The sequence below is a fragment of the Trachemys scripta genome, chromosome 2 (genome assembly GCF_013100865.1).
Source record: "Trachemys scripta elegans isolate TJP31775 chromosome 2, CAS_Tse_1.0, whole genome shotgun sequence".
In the NCBI taxonomy this organism is placed as follows: domain Eukaryota; kingdom Metazoa; phylum Chordata; order Testudines; family Emydidae; genus Trachemys; species Trachemys scripta.
Window position 1 is genome coordinate 150,783,649 of NC_048299.1, and position 25,546 is coordinate 150,809,194.

The window sequence follows — 25,546 nt, forward strand, 5'->3', positions numbered from 1 at the left end:
ATCATGATCTGCCCAAAACTGCAACCATCAGAGGGGTGGGAAGTGTTGTACTGCAAGAGAGAGCCCAGGCACACAGCCATGTTTGCTTCAGTCCGGCACTGTCTACACGCTTGCTGCTAGCTCCAGAAGGGAGTTCTCCTCTGAGCAACCTGCAGATCGTCTAACCTCGGCCTCTGCAAACTGCTTGGCATCAGCCCTGGGGCCCCAGCTACAGCCCCTGTGCTGATTCCTGCCCATTCAAACTACCTAGCCTCAGCCCAGTGCCCCAGCTGCAGTCACTACAGCCTGCCTGTCCTCAGCCCCTGTGCCCACTGCAGCCCCTGCAAACAGCCCAATCTCGGCCTGTGGGCCAGCTCTACCCGCTGCAAACTAGCCAGCCTCAGAAACAAGCCCTGCCTCACCCTCAGGTCCAGTTCCTGCAAGCAGCCTAAGGGCTCCGATTCTTAATCCACTGAAGCCCGGGGTGCTCTGCCTGACTACGAGCTATGGCATCTGGCCTTCTGTCAATCCCCATCCCAAATCTCTTCAGTCTGGTGAACTCCAGGGTTTCTCTCCCAATTCTCATGACACTGTCATGAGTCTCATGATAATGATTGTTTTCTTTAAAGCCCCAGCTCCTGGAGTCAAGCGGCGATGTGATGATGTCAGGACCACGGCCACCCATCACCCATGGACCTACTCTGGTGAAGATAAGAAGGCCAACAGTTGTGCTGTATGTATTCCGGAGCAATCTCCGGCAGTTTGAATTCTCCAGTGACTCAGACTGATTGGAAATCTTATTCAGTCACTGGTTCTGACGCAGGGCCTTGGGATCCTGGCTTCCTGCCAAGAGAATAGCATTTGGGGGTTTTCTTTGTTTTCCCTTTGATTTTCCACCCTTGTGGTTTACCCGTTGTGACCCCATGTTCAGTTGCAGGGCTAGTGGTTCCGGTGAGGCAGCAGCCTTTTTAAGGAAGAGCAGGAAGTGGTAGCAGACTCCCTGTAAAAAACGGAGTCACCTTGAAATCCCCTTCAGACCAAGAGCTCAATAGGCTGAAACTAAACACACAGGGAAGAGGCCTGTGGACAAGTGCATTTGGAGTAACAGAGACTTGACTCCAGCACAGTGGCTGGAATTGGGGGCAGGGCTCATGCCAAGCAGTTTGCAGAGGCTGAGAGTCGGACAATTCGCAGGGTGCTCAGAGGGGGGCTCCCTCCTGGAGCTAACAGCAAGCGTGCAGAACTGAAGCAAACATGGCTGTGTGATTGGGCACTCTCTTGCAGTGTGACATGTTCCATCCCTCCTAGTGTTGCATTTTTGGACAGATCGTGATTATTGATTTTCATCCAGGGGATTTGTGCTTAAATTCCCATTTTCTCCCCTTCCAAGTGCACCAGAGATCGAATGGCTAGAGCAGGGAATTGGGAGTCAGGTCTCCTGAATTCCTTTCCCAGCTCTCAGAGAAGGGTGGGGTCCAGTGGATTAGAACCAGGGGAGAGCAGGAATCAGGACTTCCCATGTTGGGGACAGGAGAGTGAGCTAGTGGGTAGAGCAGGCAGGACTGCTAGTGAGGACTCCTGGGTTCCATTCACAGCTTAGGGAATAGTCTCCTGGTTGAGCTGGGGAGTGCGGTCTCGTGACTAGAGTAAGAGGAACTGGGAGTCAGTGGTTAGGGTAGGAGTTAGGTCTCTGGGTTCTGTTCCTTGCTTGGCCACTGATTTGCTTTGTGACTTGGAGTAAGCCAAATAGCGTCTCTTTGCTTCAGCATCCCTACTTGTAAATATCAATCTGTGTATTTCTAGCACCCCCATCACCACAATTTCTGAGGATTATTGGGTTGTCGGGGTGGGATAAGGATACTTACCCACCTCCAAGTAGTTGGGAGAGCAGGAGAAGGTTGAGTCTTAATTTATTAATATTTGCAAAGTGCTTTGCAGTGCTGGGTGACATTTCTGTCCATTGCTGTATTCTTATGACACAAATAAAGACAAAGGCCATAAAACAAGTTCCTAGGTAGGGGCAGAACACTGATTAATTATATCATATGACACTAGTCTATGAGCATGCAAGGCCTCCCCGTCCCATCCTTCTCCCTTATGTAGAGAAGGAAGGGGTTCACTAGCCCTAATACACAGGCTCCTTTACAGCTCTGACAAGGCGCAACAGTAGGCCAGCAGGGAGAGGGTTAAAGATGCTTCCAGGGGCCAGCAGGGAGAGGGTTAACAATGCCTCCCTGAGAATGGGGAAGCCCACAGCTGCAGGCAATAAGTGCAGGACAGAGCCAGGTGTAGGGAGTGGGGTAATTATCCTAGCACTCTGGGAGAGGGAGAAGTTACGGTTATGTGCCTGTCTTAGGGGAACCTTCTGCCTCTTAACTTAACTCCCCAGACTAAAGGGCTCCTCAGTGTTTATAGGGGCTGGGCTTTTTAGTGCATGAGACCCCAAAGACACTGGGCTGTTGGATTCTAGGGGACTTGCTGTTCTGTCTGTATGGACTGTTCTCCTCTAATTGCCTGGTCCCAGTAGGAGAGGCTCAGCTCTTCTCACCGCAGGTGCTGATGCTGCAGTGGTTCAAGAGTTGCCATAAAGATAAAAAGGCCCAGGAATGAGAGTGGGAGGCTCCCTTTGCCCTCCTGCAGCTGCAAAAATTGCTTGTGGAAGGTAAGTGCTGTGCTCTGCCTATGAGAGGCAAGGCCCTACAGGATTCTGCTATGGAGACCCTGGTAGCTCATCAGCTGGCTGCTCCCAGGCCTGGGTGTGAGCTCCTGCAGTGAATGATGTGTGTGTTGGGGAGCTGGGTGCAAATGCAGAGCAAAGCATGTGGTGGGTTTATCCCTTTTAAATAGTTCCCGCCTGGCCCCAAGATAGAAGGTGCCCAATGAAACTTCATGGGGCTCATGCTCTGTGTCAAATGGTCTAACTGTCGACCAGGTCAGCAGTGACCAGAAGCTGATGCCTTACTGTCTCTTTTTGGCCTGTCTGTGAACCAGGTTGGTGGTTCTCAGCCCAGTTCCTAGTATGGTGTTCAGTGTTACTCAGTGCTTAAAGTTTTTTTGCGAGGATGTTTACTTTATCAGGTGTCTGGTTCCAATGGGCTGTGCACAACAAGAGGTTCAGAGTGTCCTGCCCAGACTCTGTCTGGTGAGCTCAGCCCTTAAAGGCACAAGCTCCCAAGACCTCCCCTAGAGGAAAGCTGTCCATCACCACTGTTCAGTGGTCCCCTTGTGTGCAGTCTCTACAGAGAGGGTAGGAGCTCAATCAGCTGTGGGGACTGAACTTCCAACTGTCTAGGGTGGGGTTGCTACTCTCTAGCAGAGGGGTAGGTAGCATGTGGGGGGAGATTAATTTCCACATGCTGTTCCTGACCTGTGGATAACCAGGCCTCAGTCTCCAAGCCTATGGGGATGTCCATTTCCTCAGTGCTAAACCTGGAAACAGAAGAGAAATAAGGCTGAAATCTTCCTGTTCCATTATGCTGAGAGCCCCAGGGACTGTGTTCATGTCTGTTTCTTGATGGCATTCAAAGCCACTGTGGGGGGGGATGTCTAACTGGTAAGCGAGATGCAGAGAGAACATCCCTGTCTGTGCACACCATGTTTCAAATCCTGTGGAGAAACAGGCTTGCCATGGTGGTGTCTTCTGTGTATCCCCATTTCCTGTTCCTGCTCTGTTGCACAAACCTCTCTCACTTCTCCCCCATCCTCCTGAGTGCTTGCACTGCTTGTGGGTTCATAAAGGAACAGAACATGCTAGGGAGAGTATGCATACTATGGTGCCTCTAACCTAGAAACCAGTCCTGAGGCACCATGACATCTAGCTATGTAGAGCATCCAAGTTCCGGTCCAGAACTAGAGTTCTAATGTCTGGGCTAAACTAGAAAAGTTGCACCAGTGGAATTAAGTTGATCTATATCTATGCAAGCCCCTAATGTAAACACACCTAAACTGATTTAACCTTTGGGTTTAACAGAATTTGGTAACTTACTGAGGCAAGGGTTAATCTAGATTAAGTGTGCCTACGCTAGAGGTCAAGTATCAGGGGGTAGCCGTGTTAGTGTGTATCTACAAAAACAACAAGGAGTCTGGTGGCACCTTAAAGACTAACAGATTTATTTGGGCATAAGCTTTCGTGGGGGAAAAACCTCACAGAAAAGTGAGGTTTTTACCCACGAAAGCTTATACACTAGAGGTTGGCACCAGTTCGGGCTTTTTCTTTTCCAAAGATCTTTAACTTAAACCAGCACAACTCACGGTGTAGGCAAGCCCTGAGCTAGTCACAGGGAGGGTAGGAAGCCCCTTGGCTTGGTCTTGAGCAGCGCCTGTCTCTGGGTTCCCAGCGGGATGTTGATGACTGTCAAAGCCACTGAGGATCAAAAAGGTTAACAGTGAACACCAAGTCAGATCTGTGCTCCTTGGGGTGGGAAGTGTCCATGGAGAACAGTGCATGCAGCTGTCTGTGAGCAGGGGGTGCCTGGTTTCTGGGACTGTGAGCAGTGTCCAAAGGGGAGGATGCTTGGTGGCTTGCCTTGGAGCATCCTTATCTGTGTGCAGGCTGGTAGCCTGGCTTTGGAGCCTCTGGGGCTGAATGTGGAGGTGATGTGGAAGTGCTTCATGCTCCCTGGGGCTGTGTTTGTGTCAACACACCGGTGAGACTGAGACGGGAATGCCCGTCTCTCATTCCAGGGCACAAGCTGTGGTGCAGGTGCCTCTGGGTAGCAGTCCGCATGTGACTTAAGCTGAGCTTCACATCTCTGAGTCAGATCTGAGAACGTGGCCATCGTTTACCTTACGTAATGTGTGGCAAGGGAAACAGCTTGAGAAGAACTGGCCCCAGGGCCTTCCCACCAAGGGGATGGAATCCTGCTTTGCTTGGGGAGAGGCTGGATGTAAATACAAATATTCATTACTAATAAGCATTACACTAGTGCCTAGAGTCCACAATCAAGATGGAGGGGCTCCATTGTGCTAGGGGCGGTACAGCCGTAGTGATAGAGAGCCTGTCCTGAAGAGTTTACGGGCCAGTGCAGGGAGGGGGAGAAACAGATGGAAGTGACAGTAGGCCAGTGGCAGAACTGGGAATAGAACCCAATCTCCTGAGTCCCAGCAAGCCCCACTCCTTCTGAACTGGTCCCATGGGGCAGATTCACGTAGCAAGATGATGCAAGGTGCTGCAACTGGACGCTGCTCTTAGCTCAACACCACCCCCTTGCCTCCCAACGCGCTGCTGTCCTGTCAAAATGCCTTTGATTAGAGTTCAGAGAATTGCTTCCTGTGCTTGGGAAGTGATTTCTGGACCTAGGAATGCTCCGGGAGCAATGCTGGTGGAGCGGTCTGCTAGTGATCAAAAGGGCCCTTTTTCATCTTGGGATTTAAGCTCTACGTTAAAAGGGGGAACAAATGAGACAGGGGTGGCTAGAGAGACATGTGTATCAGTAACATGTAAGTAACTGGGCATGGTCCTGAGTAATGTGTGTTGAGTGATGTCATGGTAGGTCAAAGGGGCTCAGTAGTGTCTTTTCTCCCTGCTGGGATCATGCCGCAATGTGTCAGGCTTCAGAGCTGCGGCCTGGCACTGAAAACCAAGGCTATCATACAGCCCTGTGTTCTCTGCATCTACCTTGTGACTGCAAAATGTATGTACTTAATATAGGTCAAATGAAAACACTATTCCCGGAATAGAAGACCTTCTCCCCTCCCCCCCCCCCCCCCCGAAGAGCTGCAGCTGGAAAGCGCAGCCCAGGCAGGTGCTGTCACAATGTGCATGTGGTTGCAGCAGGGTGGGTTTGGTCAGGTGTCTTTATGTAATGCCGGTGACAGAATCAGTAGCTCTAACACGCTGCGTTTCAGTGCTATTAACTCCAGGCGATTCAAGATTCCAAGGTCACCTCTCCTCGCTTAGCTCGAGAGAACAGAAGTTGGTCCAATAAAAGATATTACCTCACGCATCTTGTCTCTGAAGAGAACTTGTCATGCATACCTGAACAGTCATGTGACCCTCCCAAAATGGGCCATCCGGCATGTAAGTGCCAGGCGTGACTTCTGGGAGGGGAGTTCATGAATGGGGCAATGATTACGGGGCTGGAGTGAGTGCAGGGAGGAGAGGGCAGACAGCCCTGCTGCTGAGCGTGCAGTACTTTGGCACACGCAATAGGCTGCAAAACGTGGGGCAGGTGAAGGAGCTGGATTGTTTATAGTGTGTCACTTTAGATGGATTGTTGGCTCTGTGGCTGGGTCTGTGCTAGATTCTCTTGGGGAAAGATTGTGACAGTGTGAGCCATAGAGTGGAGGACCAGTGATCCTTCTGCTCTTGTATTGTAGTGAAAAATGCCAGAAGCCACCTAAGCCCTGTTAATGCCAGCGCTGCCTGCAGAAAGGTTGCACAGTGGGAGAGATCCCAAAAAGGCCTTGTGCAGACAAGGCCATTTTAAGGGACTAGACTAGCAAATGGGTGGAGGGATTCTGCTACAATGGAGTCCTCTATGGCACCTTGCCAGAAGCCTGAGGCCCTAACTTGCCTGTGTATTGAATTGACTGGCGTTATGAATTACTGGCCCCTACTGGATGGCCTCAGAACTGCTTGTTTGTCAAAGGTCCTACAGTGCTAACAGATGAGGGAGAGTCTCCTTTTAAGTGATAGGGGCTCGTGCTGTTTGGAGCAGGGGGATCTGTTCCCTCTGTGTAGCAGAGGGACAATCATGAAGCTCGTAGGTAGCGCCAGATCTGTTCTGCTACTTTGCTCTCTGCTTCCACCCCAGGATCTCAAGGTGTCTTACAAAGGCAGTTAAGTATCACAAACTTCATTTTATAGATGGGGAACCATGGTACCTCGAAATTGAGATTATTCATGTTTGTTATGGTAGTGCCTAGGGACCAGCCAAGATCTAGTGCCCCTTATGCTAGGGATTGCACAAGTGCAGAACATTAGTCCCTTCCCTGAAGAGTTTATAATCTGAATTTATGGCTTCGGGGAGTGGCAGAGCAGGAAGCAGAATCCTAGATTACAGATTTCCCATCTGTCTCCATTTCAATAGTGCCTCAAGGAAAGATTTCATGGTTGGGGTATTTATTGTTTTTTTTGTTTTGTTTTAAGGGAAAAAAGGACCATTGTGATTGTCTGGTCTGACCTGCAAAACACTGACCTCAACCCCATTGTGCTGGGTGCGGTAGAAATGCATAGTAAGAGGCAGTCCCTGCCCATTGCACTGACCACTAGACCTAACTGAGCATTAGCAAAAATAAACTAGCCGTGATGTCTGCTTGTACTCCCGCCTTGTTTGCTAGGTGAATATGTAACGCCGACAGACCCCGGTTGTTGGTGGGCAGGATCGAACTGGGGGCCTCTGGCGCTTAAAGCGTGAGCTGCTACCACATGAGCTAAAAGCTAACTTGCTGTTAGCAAAGGCCGTGGAGCAGACTCGTCAATCTCTCTCTCTAAGTGGTTTCAGTGCCACTAGATGGGACAGGAGGTGGGTGGGTTACATACTTCCCCTAGTTGAGGAAGTGTATCCCAAGCTTCAGAGACTTCCCAGTTGAAATCCCAGACGAGCCCCCACTTGTAACACCAACAGACCCAGCCAGCAGGATCGAACCTGGGACTTTTGAAGCTTAGTGCATGAGTGAGCCTTTCTTAGCTAAGGCTATAGAACAGACTCATTTAACTCTCTCTAAGTGGCCTCGGTGCCACTAGAGGGGACAGAACACCACCCCAGAAGGTGTGTGGGTTACAAATAGATATCGCTGCGGCTTCTTCCTTTTAAAGTACACCAGCAATAAACCCCTGCGAGATCAGCTCCATCCCCTGGCGGTTACAGGGAGAGGGTGGCAACAGGCAGCATTTCCGGGCTTCTTGGGTTATAATGGGCCTGAGGACCTCACTCTGAGAACTCGAGGTGAAAATGGCTGGTGCCTCTCTCAGCGCGGCTAATGACGTAAAATTGGCTGTAAGACAAACTTCAAGTGGTTGCTTGTCCTGTTGGGATTTGGGAAGTGAGTGAGTGGAAGCCTGCCCACTGCTAAAGGACCTCCCCCAGCCTCAGGGGAGGATCCACAAAGTCTGGTATCTCAATTAAGTACAGGGGACAACTAATGAGATAACAGGGACAGGAGTGAGGTCACAGGGCTAAACAAAAGGAACCTGACGGGGACACCGAGCAGAGAACCGCAGACAGCGCCCACTACTCCTTGAAGGTGTCATGGGAGTCAGCAGGCGCCGCCCAGAGGAACTCTGCACGGATGTGTGAGCGGACGGAGGATTGGAAATAGGCCCCACAGTTGCAGGAAATCCTGTTGGCCAACCTCCTCTCCCTGGACTTGTAGATGGCCAGTTTGGCCTGTGCTGGAAGAAGGTTGACAAGGAGGTCCCACGACTTTGTGGGGCCACAGAAGTGGTTGCTTGTCTCGTTACAGTCCAGGCCTCTGTACATCTGATCCGGTCCATGATGTATAGCTGGCACTTAATCCAGTGTGACTGACCATAGCTGCCTGTTGGCAAACAGTGCAGACAGAAGCCTGAACTCTGGCAGGTAGAGATCCTTTCAGTTAATCTCTTAACACTGGTTGCCTGCTAATACAGTGAATCTGCTGCCATCTGTGTAACATGCTGTGTTTTTTCTTACATGTGAGAGCGCTTTGGCCCAGTGGCTGACGGGGGTATCTTGTGCCATGCCTGAAACATCATGGCTGTAGCTCAAAGCAGTGCTTCTAGAAATGGCTTGTTTGCCAGACCTCTCCTGTGTCGCTTTCCTAACCATCTGATAAATGCTGCAGATACCCAGATACAGGCTCCTGCTAATTATGGTTAGTAGAACAATCCATTGCTCCCTCTCTGTGCACGTTCAGATTCATCCCACTTCATGTTCCCTTGAGTTTTCGAAGCTGCCACTGTATGCTGCCTTAAAATAATGTTGCTGATCTCTTGAACGAGATTTTCATCAAGATAGGAACTTTTCCATTCAATAACCAGAAGTGCTTTTTAATGCATATTTTCCTGGACCATTAAAGGAGTAAAGAGCCTTAATTAATGGGGTGTGGGGCAAAACACTCTATCAAAAATCCAAGGTCTTACTATCATTCTTCAAGGGACCCATTTAGCAAATATGAATCTCAAATGAGTCTGGCGCTGTGTCTTGTAGTAAATATTCTATCTTGTAATGAAAATCTATTATGACTTCTAGGTACGAGAGAGTGGTAGATGGCTAGAGAACTAAGAACTCTTAATAATGTCTCCAGAGTCCAATTATCCAGTCCTGCATTCTTAATTACTTGCTATGATGAAAACAATACCAACAAGAAAAGTAACAAGGATAATTCAAGGTTTCAGAGTAGCAGCCGTGTTGGTCTGTATCCGCAAAAAGAACAGAGTACTTGTGGCACCTTAGAGACTAACAAATGTATTAGAGCATAAGTTTTTGTGGGCTACAGCCCACTTCTTCGGATGCATATAGAGTGGAACATATATTGAGGAGATATATATACACACATACAGAGAGCATGAACAGGTGGGAGTTGTCTTACCAATTCTGAGAGGCCAATTAAGTAAGAGAAAAATTTTTTTTTGAAGTGATAATCAAGCTAGCCCAGTACAGTTTGATAAGAAGTGTGAGAATATTTACAAGGGGAGAGAGATTCAATGTTTGTAATGGCTCAGCCATTCCCAGTCCTTATTCAATCCTGAGTTTGCATCTAGTTTGCATCCGAAGAAGTGGGCAGTAGCCCACGAAAGCTTATGCTCTAATAAATTTGTTAGTCTCTAAGGTGCCACAAGTACTCCTGTTCTTTTTAAGAATAATTCAAAATTGTACAACGTGTGGGTCCTTAGTTACATACTTGTCCAGTCCACTTAAATTATAAGTAGAAGTGGGTGGAAAACTGTTTGTTTGCCATCCTGCAATATCTTTTGAACATCTGAAACTTTCCCCATACCAAACCCTCATGAAAAATCAAACTCACATTGATTCACTAAATTTGTGAAAAATTCAGAGCAGGTCAGCTGAAACATTTTTCTTTTGAGTTCAACCTTTAAATTTACCTCTTTTTTTAGCATAAATTCACTAAAATTTGAAAGGCATTTTGAACCAAAAAAAATCTTTGTCTCAAAAATGATAAAATAGGATGTTTCAACAATTTTGAAACTTTGAAGATCAGAAGCGACCCTCTCCTGCAGCTTTGATTTAAAGGATTTTCCAAGGGGGAAAAAACCTTGTCAGAAAATTCCCAACTGCTCTATTTATGGGAGCAGTGTCCATACCCTATGTGCTGCAAATTCTTCCCATTGAACCCTGCCAGCCCAGAATGGTCCAGAACCTTAAACCATTGCCATAGTTCTTTGGCTCATGTTCTGAATAGAGCTTTAAAGTGTGTGATGTGGTAGGGCAGGAAACTGGTAGAGAAGATATTGGATCAAATACTATGGCCTCTTCTACAGCTAGTGATCTACTGGAAACAGGAGAGGATAACAATATTTGGATGTTCCCCAAACACATTCAAAGTGGTCTACATTATTGGACAGAGATCACCATTGCTCAAACTTGTAGGCGATGACACTCTAGTACCTGACTACCACATGGAGATCAACTCCTGCTGTCCCAAATAGGGAGTGGACACCCTGCACAGCGAAGAGCCAGCAGCTACAGGGCTTTGCTAACCAGGAGAGAAATTTCCAAGGTGAACAGGCAAGCAACTCCTCTACCTGCTGCCACGGAAAAGCCAGCTCAGAGGACTGCTTCTTGAATATGACCTAAAAAAATGGCAAGACCTAGGCTCTGATTGGGGCAGATAGAAAACTCCCTTGCCAAGGCCCCTGCCCTTGCAAGTTCAGTTCTAGCAGCCCAAAGTAGAGGCTGATAATGAATGCACTGTGATGTATTGGTTTTGTTTTGTTGCTCTAAATCCAATCCTTGCTCTGCTGAGAATTGCAGGAAGACCAGGAAACTGCTGCTTTCCTGCATTGCTCAAACATAGGCGTATCAGTACCACCAGCATTGATTGATTGCTGTATTGCTGTGCGAAGTTCCCTGTAACTTTAGGTTCTTCACTGGATCTTCTGATCTAGGGCTACGTATGTTCTATTACTGAACTGGCACTGCTATCTTGCAAAGATCAAGATGATTGTCAGTCATCTGAAGGAGATAGGGTGACCAGACAGCAAGTATGAAAAATTGTGACAGGGCGTTGGGGGTAATAGGAGCCTATATAAGAAAAAAGACCCCAAAATTGGGATGGTCCCTATAAAATCGGGACATCTGGTCACCCTAGAAGGAAAGGGGAATTATCAGCATGTCAGCTCTGTACTGCAGTTTCCCAAATCAAACAGCAAACTAGTGTTAGAGCCCGGAACAGAGCTCCGGTCTCTTGCTGCTGTGTTTGGACCAAACAGCCTTACTAAGGTATCAAAAGAAGCCATGCTGTTTAGTTGCAATTTTGCAATCTCAGTATGCAGAGCTGGCCGTAGACCAAATGGCACCCCAGGCAAGGAGTGTCTTTGGCACCCCCCTCCATTTGTTAAACATTTGAATACCTTATTTTTGATTGCATTTGTAGCCCATTTCACAACGTGGATGCAAGGTTTGCATGCATGATTTATCCCTGTCACATAAGCCTGACTGGTGACACCCCACTCCTTGTACCCGCGAGGGCATGGCTGACAACATTCTAGGAGGTTTGAGGAAAATGAATCCACATACGGAATACCTGAAACATGTTACTTCAAACATTCTATCTTCCCTTTTGTCACTAACAACAAAAACACCACCTCCTCCCCGAGCCCAGAACCCCCCCAAGCTTGGCACCCTGGGTGTTCGCCTGCCTCTAAATCCATCCGTGGTTGTATGTCTTACTGCCAACATTTTTTAAAATATTTGCCATGTTACATTAAATAGTAGGAGAGGTTGTTAAATGATGCCATTAGAAACTGTACACCTTTCTTTGCTCTGCACTGGTAAAGGAACATAAATCTTCTCTCCCCTTCCCCCTCCACCCCCAGTCTTCTGGGGAGATACATAATTTCTCTTTATTGAATGACCAAATAAACTGAAAAGAAAAGCACCAGCCAGTGCTCTGGGTTCCTGTGTCTTGGGGCCAGAGATATTTAGTTGCTCTGACATCCTTTCTCTCTGCAGGCAATTAACATCTTGCATCTTATGAGAATAGAGGTCACTGCGTAAAATTTACTGCAGGTAAATTTAGACTCCATGAAATAACTTCACACAGCATGGAAAATCACTGCCTCGGGAAGTCAGGGAGGCAAATATTTCTAGATTTTAAATAGTGCTGATTAATCTTAAACTAGAGCTGATTGGAGAACTGAATCTCTGTCCCCTGGGAAGATCCAATATTTTGAATCTTGCTTTTGTTCTGAATTGGAATGAAAAGTCAAATTTTCATTAATAGAAATTCTGAAATTTGTTTTGATTTGGAAACAAATGTTTAATGGTAACACATATTCTCTTGTATATTGACATATTAAAATTAGTAATACTGAATTCAAGACAAAGTAAAGTCAAATGTTTCAACAGGATCAGAACAGGAGTCAAAGTGATTTGTTTTGATCCTTAACAAAAATGACATGTTCCTGTCAAAAAAAAAAAAAATCAAAATATTTCACAAGACTGTATTTTTCTGCAGTGGAACAGAGCCCATTTTCCCAAAGTCCCTAGCTAGCACCCTAGCCATTGTGCCATCCAGGATGCAAGCTGGCATGGATGGAATCTCCTTTCCCTCTAATGCACAACTGGTCTTGTGTGTTCTGGGGGTGTGCTTTCTAAAGCATCAGGTACCCTGGAAATCCATTACTGGTCTGGATAGGCCAATGACCTGATGTTTTGCTGCTGCAGCACCTGTTCTGGATTCTTTGAATTCAAATTAAAGGATCACAATCCACTAAAAATGGCAGTTCTGTATCAAAATGCCTTACCATGTGTTAGTCACCCTGAGGGTTACTTGTACCTGGCAGAGGTTCCAAGCAGGAGAAAATATTTCTCTTGTCTGTGTACTTTGTAGTTAGTTAGTTTCACTGTTTACTCTGTAGGATTAGTCAATTTACCCTTCTCTTGTGTGCAAGGACTTTTGGAGAACAAAAAATGGCAGAGGGATGTCAGAAGCAGCAGGCATAGGACCTGACACTACTTTAATTGTATCCTTAAAGCCTTAAGAGAAGTTGCATATCTTCCCATATTTATTGAAGCACCAAGAAAACCAAAAGGAAAAGCACTAGCCAATGCCCTGGGTTCCCGAGGCAGGGGCCTGGAGATCTCAGTCGTGCTGACACTTCTTCTGAGCAAACAAACCACCAGAAAGTGCCACTGGCTGGAATGTTTGCTTTTGTTCTTGGGAAGCATACTGAATGTCATGATCAGACAACTGTTTGTGATCTGATGGGAGGAGGGGAAGAGAGCCTTATTTTTCAACTCGCCTCTTGTTGCACCAAGGAAACTCCCTTGGCATGATTCCTTCTTACTCATACCAGTGTGAGTGGGTGGAGGACCAGGTGGAATGGAAGAGGTCTGACACATGGCATATCTAAAAGGCAAAATATATACTCTTCAGAAGTAAATGGATGCATCATATCAGGTGGAGGTGATTGATTTGACAGTATTCAGAAGGGGGTGACTGAAAGCATGAGAACTATTCAACTTTTCCTCAAGATTCTAGCATCAAAGTAAACAAGAGTCTCCTCCAGCACATCACTGGATTAAAGCCTAGTGCTGCATCCTGCCCTCAGACTGATCCCATCTTGTTGAGTGATGATGAACAGATCTTACTCCTTCTGCGCTGCTTCTTTATGTATCTGTAAAATGGGTCTTTTATTTATGTAGTATCCATGGCATGCATAGTGCTTTTGAGAAAGAGAAGAAAACTTGCCTTCTCCAAAAAGTTGGTGGCTGTCTACTGCAGCCACTCAATGTTTTAAAAAAAAAAAAAAAAAATTGTTGCGGGTCAAACTCTGTTGCTGGGATCAAAACTGGTGTGTGTCACTCTATAGCTGGGTGAATCCCCACTATGCCTGATCTAGAGCAAAGGGTGGCTTCCCCACCCTCACCCCCTTCCCAGATCACTCCAAATCAGAGACTTGAATCTGGGTTTGCCACATCACAGGCTAGTGCAGTTGCCACCCAGTTAGTGTGGGTTCATTTTCGTTCATTCTCTCACCCACCCCTCACAACAAAAACCAAACCTTCCCGGTGAAAGTATTACACTGCTTCATTGAAGCTGTATGTCACTTAAGCGAAAATGTTCCAACCAGCTCTTCTCAAAATGGATCAATATTTTACTTGGGGGAGGGGCGGAAGGAACCCTCACCAGGAAGATTACTGAAACCACTATTGGAGCAGTTATGCATTTTTTTCACTTACTGAGAAACCGGGGTTTTAGTAAACAAAAAATGTTGATAGTTTCACTAATGGCACAAATGAGCTATCAGTTTGCCACATAACTTCCAGGTTTTTGAAAAACTGGTGTTTTCAATGAGGGGGAAAAATCCTAGTTCAAAATATTTCAGTTGGCTCTATTTTGCTGAGAAATTATATTTTTGTTTTGTGTGTTTTTTGTTTCGGATCAGATTGTTGTCTTTTTGGGTGACTTTTTGGTTTGTTTGGCAAGTGAACCAAAAATCAACTATTGGCAGAAGAACTGTGCAATTTCCTCACTGTCTCAGAGGCCTAAAGCATCTGTAAAGAAAGATGTTGTAGACAGGCCGAAGTACTGTTGTTTGCTTCATTGCCGGACAACATTGTGTCTGTGCGTTCTGAATCTCCCTTTACCAGGCATGTATCTAGAAAGCAAACTGTCTATTGGCTTTAAGCCTCCAGGGAGGTGGGTCGTGCTGGCTGATGGTCATTTGACCTTGCAAATGAACATAGAAGCCGCTGTACTGAGCTTTGCAATGTGACTTCATGCCTGTAGCAGGCTCCACTCAGCAGTGGTGGGCATGGCGTTATTGCGGTCATTACAGCTCTGCTCTCTGCAAGAGTCCTAAGATCATTATAATTACTTTGCAAATAGTTTTTAGGGCTAACACCCAAGTTCATCTTACACCAGATATAGCAAAAAGGATTGTTCTCAACTGCTCAGTCTGCCTACGCAGTCACTAAAGGGAACTCTGTTTGCCCCTTGCCCATCCTCCTATCCCTTTGCTCATATTGTGTTTCGTAACTATCCATGATGGAAGTGGCTGACTGTGTGTGTGTATCCTGCTCTCCTCCTCTCTGGTAAGCACCTCCCTGAGCGTGCCTCTTTGCAAGCCAGTCTTGACTTGCTGCAGAATGGTGCCCAGAGCCTCGCTCCGGCTCAAAGCCACGCCTGGCAAATACACTTTATATAGTAAACAATAGGCCGTGCGGGGAGGCGGGAGCCCAACAGATGCCACGTCACCGTATCAAAAGCAAGTGAAGGGCCCGATGTGAGCAGCACCAACAGGTATTTATTGTGATGCAGGGGTATCTTGGGGGGTGAAAAGCAGCGAGTGGATTAGCAATCAGAAAGGACACGATTGGAGTGTGTGTAACCTTGGCGTTCCTCATCTGCGAAGCAATGATGCCTTCCTTAAAGGGGATCCAAGATTTAATTCATGTTCCTGCCCTTTACTGAAATGTCTCCAGGAGTGCAGTGACCGCTTGTCACGCGTGGGAAGTATGGATACGTACTCTGTAAACCTTGACACAATGGCAGCGGGGGGATGCAGACACACATTCCAATGCAAATCCTAGTGTAGATGCACTGCTAGGGTTACCATACGTCCGGATTTTCCCGGGCATGTCTGGCTTTTTGGGCTCCAAATCCCCGTCCGGGGGGAAATCCCCAAAAGCTGGACATGTCCGGGAAAATCGGGACATGCGGGCCGGGGGTGCTTGGCCGGGGGCCGGGCCGGGGATTGGCAGTGCTGGGCGGGCCGGGGGTGCTCGGCCGGGCCTGGGGCCAGCACCCCGGGGTCGGCACCCCAGGGCCCGAGCCGACCCAGGCTGGAGACGCCGGGGGGGCCAGACTGGGCCGCGCCTCCTCCCCCCACACCCCTCTTACCTGCTTCAGGCTTCCCGCAAATCAAATGTTTGTGGGAAGCAGGGGAGGGGGCGGAGTTGGGGCGGGGACTTTGGGGAAGGGGCGGAGTTGGGGCGGGGCTCAAAATATGGTAACCCTATGCACTGCTGTGGTGTAAAAGTGACTGGTACCAGGAGTTGCCCAATGCAAGCCCCTCTTGACATGCTATACCAGTGTATATACTGTGGATTACCACTGGTGCAAACCCCCCACTGTAGACCAAGTGCCACTGTCCAAGCTCCTGGTGCTGGCTGACCCAGACTGGGTGCTGTGGGGTGGATCCCAATGTGAGTAGGCACTGCAGTAAATGTTACAGTGGATGCCTAGGAGGATGCGAATAACTCCTTTATGACCTGTTACAATAAAGGGATTCCATCTACCAGGAACCAGGTTCTAAGCCATTGAGCAAGTGGGACAAACTCTCTAGGGAATTTCTCAAGTGTCACCACTGCAGAAATTCTGAAGTGAGTTCGAGAAGATGCCAGCAAGGAGGATGGAAGGCTGGGCCTACAGAAGGCAGAGCACTGAATGACCCAAGTGTTCCTTGCAGGAGCATGCACAATCCAAGTTCAAGGCTATGTGAGTGTCCCCTGCGCTAATCTCAAGTGGGTATTGGCTGGGTTTCTCCATCTCTCAAAAGGAGAGACCTGTCAAAATGGGGAATGGAACTGTGTGCTTCTCTTAGCAGTGGGAAAGGCGAAATGTATGCTGCCAGCTATCTTGCTCACCCCAAGTAATAAGGAGAGATTTGGTGGCTCACAGCCACGTAGCAAGCGGTGCGAAGTCACGAGCTTCGTGCCATGGGGCTAGAATTTCCCTTGATCAGCACATGCAGCTACCACTGACCTCATTCGTCATTCCACCAGTTATACTGGGGAATGTGGAGCTCTTGAAATCGTTAACTCCTGGATTACAGTAGAGGATGAGAATGTAAGGCCTGGCTCTGCAGTCATGCAAGCAGGTGCCTTGACTTCCGTGGGAAAAGAATTACTCACCTGAATTGGTGTTTGCAGGATCAGGGCTCTAATTATAGGGCTTGCCCATCCCTGAACGTGGGAACGCTGTGCGATTACTCCCAAACCTGAGGATGGCTCCCATTACATTCCTGGTTCCTCTTCTGTTGATGATAGTGGCATTCTCACTTGCCCGTGCGCTCTCTGCATGTCCGTAACTATTATGTTACGATGGAGCATGTGTTGTAATACGTATAAGCAAAAACACTATCCGCTGGGAATGACAGCCAGAATTAATTAGCCAGCCGTCTTTATTGCCTGGTGCATCCTACAAATGAACGTTTCATGGCTGGATCCTTCCCACTTAACTTGGAGGCAGTCACTAGGGGGTGTAGTAATTCAGAGCTGTGCAGAGATTCACTCTTCTGGTTCTTTGTAGACTTGCACCCTCTGAAATTAAGGTGGGTGCCCCAGCATTTGCCTGTCTTAGGACATATGCCTAAAGCCTTTTCACAACCTATGGAGATGGGAATAGGGTTTGCTCAAACCTGGGCTGAGTTTGGGATTTATATAAATGGGGGATCTGGGATTGTCTAGCGCAGGGGTTCTCAAACTAGGGGTCGGGAGGTTATTACATGGGGTGGGGGAGGCACCAACCTGTCAGCTTCCACCCAACCCCTGCTTTGCCTCCAGCATTTATAATGGTGTTAAATTAAAAACACTTTTTTATATATTTATAAGGTGGGGATTGTACTCAGAGGCTTGCTATGTGAAAGGGGTCGCTAGTACAAAAGTCTGAGACCCACTAGTCTAGCGACTTGAGCGAAGGAACTGCAATCCAGGATTTGCCAAGAGCAGGGTCTCACAGAGCTCTGGGACTGGGCGTTGAGATTCCTGGATTCTATTCCTGCTCTCCCACATGTTACACTGCCTTGGATCAGTATCTTAATCTCTCCATGTTTCCATTTCTGCTAACACAACCCCCTTTTCCATGCTCCCGCCAGTGAGGTAGGTGAGTATTTGTAAAGCACTATTGGATCCTCTCATGAAAAGCCCTATAGAAGTGGTAGCACATAAAATACGAGGTGCATATTGAACTGCGGGACAGCACCTACAAAACAACTGGTCACCCCAGACTGGTCTCTCACTTAGGAGTTAGCAGCTGCCCTTTTCCTCTTGGCTATTTGCCTCTCCTGGTATATTCTCTCTCCCATCCCTGGCTTCCAGTCTCGCCCTCTGCTCTCCTACTGAAGAAACCATCTCCATGGCAACCTAAAATGCACCCTCCCAGTTTCTTCAACTGGAGATCAAGGACCACTCCCTCCAATGTCAAGATCTTCCCAGAAGGAAGCATATCAACTAACCCCCAACAAATGCTCCATTGTGCGCCCCCCCCCCCCCCCGCGCGAATGGGAAGCCAGAATTGGAACCTGCCTCTAACTGTCAAGTCTGAGATGACTGACAGTTGCAAAACCCATTCGGCTTCAGCTCCTGCTTCCCTGCTCCTCTCACTTTCCCGCCCTGGCACCTGCCATCTGTCACTCTGGCTGGGCATGAGGATTGACTGAGGGTTACAAAGTCCAGCCAGCTGCAGTGTTTATCTGCCTGCTTAAGGCAGATAAGTTCCCTGCTCCAGCCTGGCCTGATTCTTCAGCTCCAGGTAAACTGCCCAGATTTGGGGGACGGGGGGGGGAGGGGGAGACTGACCTGCTTCAGGAGAGGGGGCTGTGGAAGGGCAATTTCCTCTCCCTGTTAGCTATTCCTGAATTAGGGAGCAACCAAGAGAGGCAGAAACAGAGGTAGGTGCTCCAGAGAAGGGAAAAGAAGTAGCAGGAAGTCCAGCAGGAAAGCTGGACTCATGCTTAAGTGGGACTTGCATCCAATCCCTGCTCGACCTTGGGCAAGTCACTTAAGCTCTGTCCTCAGTTGCCAACTATCTGCTTGGATGTTGTATCCATTGCAAGCTCCTGGGCAGGGACGGTCACTTACTACGTGTGTGTATGACATCTAGCACGGTGGGGTGTGTAAGGGTGCATCTACGCTGCAATAGAAGACCAAGGCCACAGCCATGGCTTACCTGTGTCGGCCCACTTGGGATGTGGGGCTATACGTTTGCAGTGTAGATGCTCAGGCTGGAGCCCGAGCTTTGAGACCCTCCTGCCAGGCTCCAGCCCAAGCCCGAACATTTACACTACTGTTTTATAACCCCAGCCCGAGTCAGCTGGCCCCGGCTCTGAGACTGGTGCCAGGGGGTTTTTTATCGCAGTGTAAATATACCCAAAGCATCCTACCACATACAAATCCACAGTTCTCCTGGAATAAGCTCTCTGACCCCTTCTTGATTTACAAATTTTGAATAATAAAGGCTCCACTGAAGGCTTAAAGGTGCCACAACCCCTCTGGTGGGGGACAGGCTCTGCCTAGTAACTGGAGGGAATCCACTGCGAGAGGCTATGGTGGAACCACTCAAAGTGAATTAGTGTGTGACTGTCTAGAATGGGAACCCCAGGTATAAAACCTTCATATCTTATAAAGCCAGAAAGGCAGCGTGTGCTCATCTAGTCTGACTTGCTTAGCACAGGTCATAGGACTTCCCTGAATTAATTCTTGTTTGAACTAGAGCAGAGATCTTGGGATCCAACCTTGATTTAAAAATATGCAGAACGAATTCCCGTTTGATTCCTAGGCCTCTATGCTGTGTTCCTCACTGAGGCTCCAAAGCCCCTTCTCACTCCGTGACGAGCTGGCTAGCTGCAGCGTCCATGGAAATTGTTCTCAGTAGTTAAATGTGTTCATTTGAATTTCTTGGGTGAAATGAGGCCGTGTTTCATGCAAACCTCCCTCCTCTTCCCCCACACTGTGAAGCTGTGCTTCACTGTGTTACAAAAAGCAGCAGGGAACTCACATGACTATTCAGAGAGAAACCTTGGTTTAACCCTGGCTAGTACTGCAGAGTAAGGATGTCTGCTTTGATCACTGACTAGCCAACAGAGTGTTGACTGCTCAGAGAGTGCGCATCCTGAGGGACAACTCTAAGACATGCTACATACTGATGGGACCTAGGCACTACTGTAGTACAAACAATGCTCTGGAGGCCTGGGTGTGCTAGACACTGCACACACATAGTGAGAGAATTCCTGCCCTCAAGAGCTTACAGTCTAAAAGGGCAAAACAAAGAATAGTGGGGTGGGAGGGAACAGTCAGGCTTGTACTTCAGGGGAATCAAATCCAGGTCTCCTGACTCCCAATCCATCATCCCATCTACTGGCCCAGATTGTATCAGAAGGGAGACCAGAACACTACATCTTCTCTTTCTGGGGTTTTCTGGGTTCAGCCCCAAACCTCATCTGCTTCAGCTGCGTGTTTTTTAGAGCTGCAGTATTGATTCAAATATGGAATTCAAAATGCAAGAACTGCCATGCTAAGTGAGACCAATGGTTCATCTAGCCCAGTATCCGGTCTCTGGCAGTGGCCAGTACCGGAGCTTCAGGGCAGTGTAGCAGGTTGCATCCATGAATGTGTTCAGGAAAATGTTGATAGATCCATTGCTATAGCTGGAAGAAAGCCCAACAAGGCATGGGGGAGGAGAGAGGGAGTATGGAGTGGGGGGCATGGAGGAATAGTGGGTACACTTGAATTGAGTTTGCATCAGCTATAGCCAGGGAAAGCCACTCACTGTCTTCTCCCTCCTGTGTACCCAAAGCAAACAGCAGAAGTGCAGCTGATTTATTTTTTTCTGAGGTCTGCTCAGCTGCCTGTTACACAAGGCAGCAATGGGGCCCTCCGAGGAGCAAGGTCTTGCTAAGGGCTAGCAGCAGACAGAGCCTGGTGGGAGTCCTGTGTTCCCTGGTGCTGTCTGTCATTAGTAAATGCAATTACCCTCTGACATAACAGAGATGTAAATGATGTAGAATTGGCAGAGGCAAAAGTGATTTGTAAGAATGGCTTTGCTTTGTCTGCAGCTTATCTCCAGGACTAGATAGCGAGCAGGGCTAAGAGATGCAGTGGAAACGCTCACACTGCCAGTGAAACAGCAAGGCAGCTGCAAACCGTCTCATTGCAGTAGAGCTGAAAGGGAGATGAGGTGCGTGCTCTGGTGGAGGGCTGGCTCCTCAGGAAGCCACTGTCCTGCACTCGGTGCCAAAGGGAGCCTGTGTGTGGGAGAAGAGGCCTTGCTGAGAAGGTCTGGGGTGCCACTTGCCATTGGAAAGCTCTAACCTGATGTCCCTTGGTCTCTGACAGGTCAGGATGAAGCTGCTGGCCGCTGTGGTGCTGGTTGCAGGCTTGGCTGGTGTCGCTGCTTGGGGAGGTGAGGCCTTCGCAGGGGATGAACACACGGGCACCTGCGTCTTTGAGAAGCTGACTGGCCAGGACTACAAGTTCTGCAGGTGAGCAGCTTCCACTTGTTGCTGTTCTCAGATTTGCCAGTGCCTTGAAACACCATGTATCTGGGGGGCCTGTGGAGGAGAAGCCTGCAGGTCTCAACGTGCTCAGGAATGTAGGACTTGCCATACCAGATTGACCTGATAAGTCATTGCATCAGGTATCCTCTGGCTGCCAGCTGTAGGCTAAGCTCATACATCAAAAGAAGGTAGTTCCCCATGCAGTGGGTCTCATGGGCAATCCTGCATGCAACGGAAGTGAAAGGATGGTGACCCTTCCTGACCCTTTTATGGTAAACTAATAGTGCCCTGAAGCATGAAATCTGACTTCCCTTCTCTTTTGGTCTGCAGCTACAAATGCTATTGTTCGTAATGTTAACCAGGCCCTTCATAAATCTGGCTTGTAGCCTCCTAGTGTAGTGAATGCGAGCCCTGACAGCATGGCGGGGCAAAGCTAAATCCATTGTCTGTCTGCTCTGAGGTTGACCTTAAGTTCTGACCAAGGTAATGTACAGACCACTGGGACTTCTAGTCTTTGCATTATTTTATGCAAGGTTGGTCCTTGCATCCTCACCTGGTCACGTTTTAATCATTCCCTGACCTGTACAATACAGTCGACTGTAACTTTAATTTGTATAGCCTCTGTCCTGCAAAATGCTTCACTGAGTCAAAGATGAAGATAAATAATAGCTAGAGCAGGCTTAAAAGAAACCCCAAACATGTTTTTCTTGTGGGGTTTTCCACATTGTTTTCTAAATAGAGTGTGTGGGTGTGTGTATGGTGTTTAAGCAGAAATTTTTGTTTTGAGTAAAGGCTATTTTTTTTTTAAAAGGCCATGGCAGGGGCGAGACCTTGGAAGCTCAAAAGTGAGCATATCAAGAGAATACTTGATCTGAGATTTGAAAGGGGGAGAATGCAGGAAAGCTACTTTTACAGGCTTTGACAACAGAAGAGACGGCATCAACGTTGTGGGGAAGTAACATACCTTATGGCTCCTTCTAACGACTGCTCCATTGGAGAATAACGGGTCACTGATGTTACTGGCTAACAATGGTGCTGCTTCGCTTAGGTTGTAGAGGATCTGTGGTTTTGGTGCTTCAGGGCTGTGGCTCATCCTCTATTGAGGATTTGTATGGGGTGTTGGACCCAGAAGCACAGCTAGGAGACGAGAAGGGATGGTGCATCTGTCTTTCTTTTTATTTTTAACAGTATTACTAAGGACTTTTGCATAAAAATAGCATCTCCATTTCTTCAAGGTGAACTGAAATGTTCATTTTAAAAATAAGCAACTTAAACTGAGCTCCCAAATTATTAAGGACTTAACCTTGCTACTTATTAGTATATTTTATCCCATCTCTGATTTCCTCCCACATGTCACAAACAAGAACATCTTGCTTTGAACTCTCCACCTCTCCTGCCCTATGTGCACAATTGTTCCTGTCTTGTTCATATATTGTGCATTCACTTAGCTTCCCCGTTGGCTGGAGGATTTAATGGCTCCTCTTACAAGGTTCATGTCGGTTCCAGCTAACCTTTAGAGCAGCCCTAGGCCATCTTCTCTGTTAATCTGGAGCTCGCATAAAGGCATGACCTGTAGTTCTGATTGCAGTGTAATTCGTTCTAGGTCTATGACAATGTGCAGTTTCTCTGGTGTTACATGACATGGTAAGGAAAAATGATTCAGAAGTCTGCCTTGGTTATTTATATGGCCCTTGTTACCAGAGCTTCAGAGTGCCCTATGTCAGATAGGGAAGTATTTTTAGCACCATTTTACAGATGGGGAGAAGAACGGGGGCATAGAGAGACAAAGTGACTTGCCCAAGGTCACACAGGAAGCTTGTGGCGTGGCAGAGCAGTGAACAGACTTGGGGTCTCCTAAGTCCCAGACTAAAACCTTAATCACTGGGCAAAGGGGAAGGGAAGCATGTTCCAGCAGAGGGACGCAGCATCTCTTGCTTTTGTGCACCTTTGGAAAATAAACCACCACAGAATCTAGCAAAACGTTATGACACTTCAGTAATCTCCTAACTACAGGTGGGCTGGAATTTCTCAATTAGGGTGGGCAGATACACCAAGCACTAACAATGTGCCAAAAGGTCCTAGAAGATCACAAATGGCCAAGAGCTGGGTTTTACATCTCAGATCCCAGCTCAGAAAAGCACTTAACGTGATGGGTGCTTCCATTATTCTCTGAGAGACCAACACTAAAGGAAGGTTCAAGGGGGCTGAGTTCATTTTCCTTTTAGTATCATGGCCCTGGTTTAAGGACCTCATAAGAACGGTCATATTGGGTCAGACCAAAGGTCCATCCAGCCTAGTATCCTGTCTACCGACCGTGACCAATGCCAGGTGTCCCAGAGGAGTAAACCTAACAGGTACCGACCAAATGATCTCTCTCCTGCCATTCATCTCCACCCTCTGACAAACCGAGGCTAGGACACCATTCCTTACCCATCCTGGCTAATAGCCATTAAAGGACTTAACCTCCATGAATTTTATCTAGTTCTCTTTTAAACCCTGTTATAGTCCTAGCCTTCACAACCTCCTCAGAAAATAAGAGCTGATTCATTCCTCATTTCCCCACAAAAGCAGCCCTACACACCACAGTCTTACCCCAGTATTTCTCTCCTCCTGCCCCTTATTCCTTTCCAGAGGGGACTTGGAGGTTTTCTACCCAGAACTGGGAGACGTTGGCTGCACATACATCCCCAAGTGCAATCAGTACCGGAAACGGATCAGCAAGGAGTGGCGCAGCCCAAAGATTGCCTATCCACAGGCTGACAAGGTAAAGCCTAAATCAAGTCCCTTATGTGTAGTTGCACTGGGCCATACAGAAGAATCTGTGGGCTTTTGTCTAAGGTATTTGGATTGTGGATTAAACGTGGACAAATTTCTCATGTGATCTTGTATCACAGTGTGCCTTAAATGGAGGCATTTATTAGAGAAAATAGCTACCACTTATAGATAAGCACTGACAGGCTTCCACACAGCTTAGGCTCCAGCCTTGTTTCCCAAGGACCATACCCCTGCCTGGAACTCCACACTGCGCACAGACTCTAGTGTCTGAATAATACACCGCAAAGAAGTGCATCATCAGGAGACGGTGTCCTTTGGGAATCAGGGAACAGGAATTCAATAGTCAAGTTTTCTTAAAGGACAAGGGCTATATGTACACTAGAGATCTTAATTTCTTTGTGAAATACTCAGCCATATATCTCTATAACCTGAAGTTTTTTCACTGACGCCCCTCAACTGATGGGATTGTAGCTAGTAATCTGTGCTCTGCATAAAACATTCCCCCAGGGAGGGCGCTAAGTGGTTGGTGTTGAGCCCAGAGACAGGGCCGGCTCTGGCTTTTTTGCCGCCCCAGGCAAAAAAGCCTCCGGCCGCACCCCTCCTCCCCCCAGCATGGCAGGGGAGGACGGCCGGAGCCCCGGGGGGAGGGCAGCGAGCCCCAGCTGGGGCTCCGCTCTCCCCGGCGGCCGGGGAGAGGGCACCGGGGGGGGGAGGGCGGCCGGAGGGCAGGGGGAGCGGGGCAGCGAGCCCCTCCAGGTGCCGCCCCAAGCACAAGCTTAGTGGGCTGGTGCCTGGAGCCGGCCCTGCCCAGAGAGAGCTTTTAAACTCATGCACTCTGCGGGTGATATTTGTGTTGTGGAAGAAAACCAGCTCTTGCTTCAGTCGAGCATCAAAGTCCAGCTGAGATGCACTAAGTGAAATGGGAGATTCAGTTTCTGGGTGGGACTTTCACAAAAAAATTCCTCATTGGTCTCTGTCTGTCTGCTTCTATTGTCTTCAGTGGAAAAAGCCTCTACTGGCTGCATTGGGAGCAGAGGTGGGCCAACAAGTGCACATATACCCAGTGGACTTGGCCCTGGCATCTTCACAAAAGTGAAATTCCATGGCTGTTGGACATAAATGTCAGATCAAATGTAACCATAGGTTCTTTTTTGTAACTGTGCTAATTCACTGGCACTTAACAGGGGGTGCAGCTTGGCTTGCTGCTTCTTGGTTTCCAAATTCCGTAGCGCTTTGGTTCAGATTTCACTTGTATGTATTTTTGAAGATAACTGCTCAGTTGGCTTTTTCTGCCCAATCCTTTCATGGATGGCTGCAGCAATTTAAAGTAGGACTTTTTGGTTCTTGTGAAAATATAACAGGGAGTGCTTGTGAAAAATCTCACTGTCTGCACTTAAACCACATGAA

The 25,546-nt window shown here is 47.9% G+C and overlaps 1 protein-coding gene across 5 annotated transcripts in view; it reads left to right on the forward strand.

Annotated features, from left to right (window-relative positions):
• Positions 1-5,400: 5,400 nt before the first annotated feature.
• PEBP4 (phosphatidylethanolamine binding protein 4) overlaps positions 5,401-25,546 on the forward strand; it is a 218,759-nt gene continuing 198,613 nt past the window's right edge. The window contains exons 1-3 of one of the 5 annotated variants that reach the window (XM_034761859.1): positions 5,401-5,418; positions 21,204-21,349; positions 23,996-24,128. In XM_034761859.1, coding sequence (XP_034617750.1) covers positions 21,210-21,349; positions 23,996-24,128 — 273 coding nt within the window. In that variant the 5' untranslated portion in view covers positions 5,401-5,418; positions 21,204-21,209. Of the gene's footprint in view, positions 5,419-15,374; positions 15,391-18,515; positions 18,622-20,743; positions 21,046-21,203; positions 21,350-23,995; positions 24,129-25,546 lie in introns of those variants that run through there. The other 4 variants (XM_034761860.1, XM_034761858.1, XM_034761861.1 and 1 more) reach the window with 4 other exon arrangements.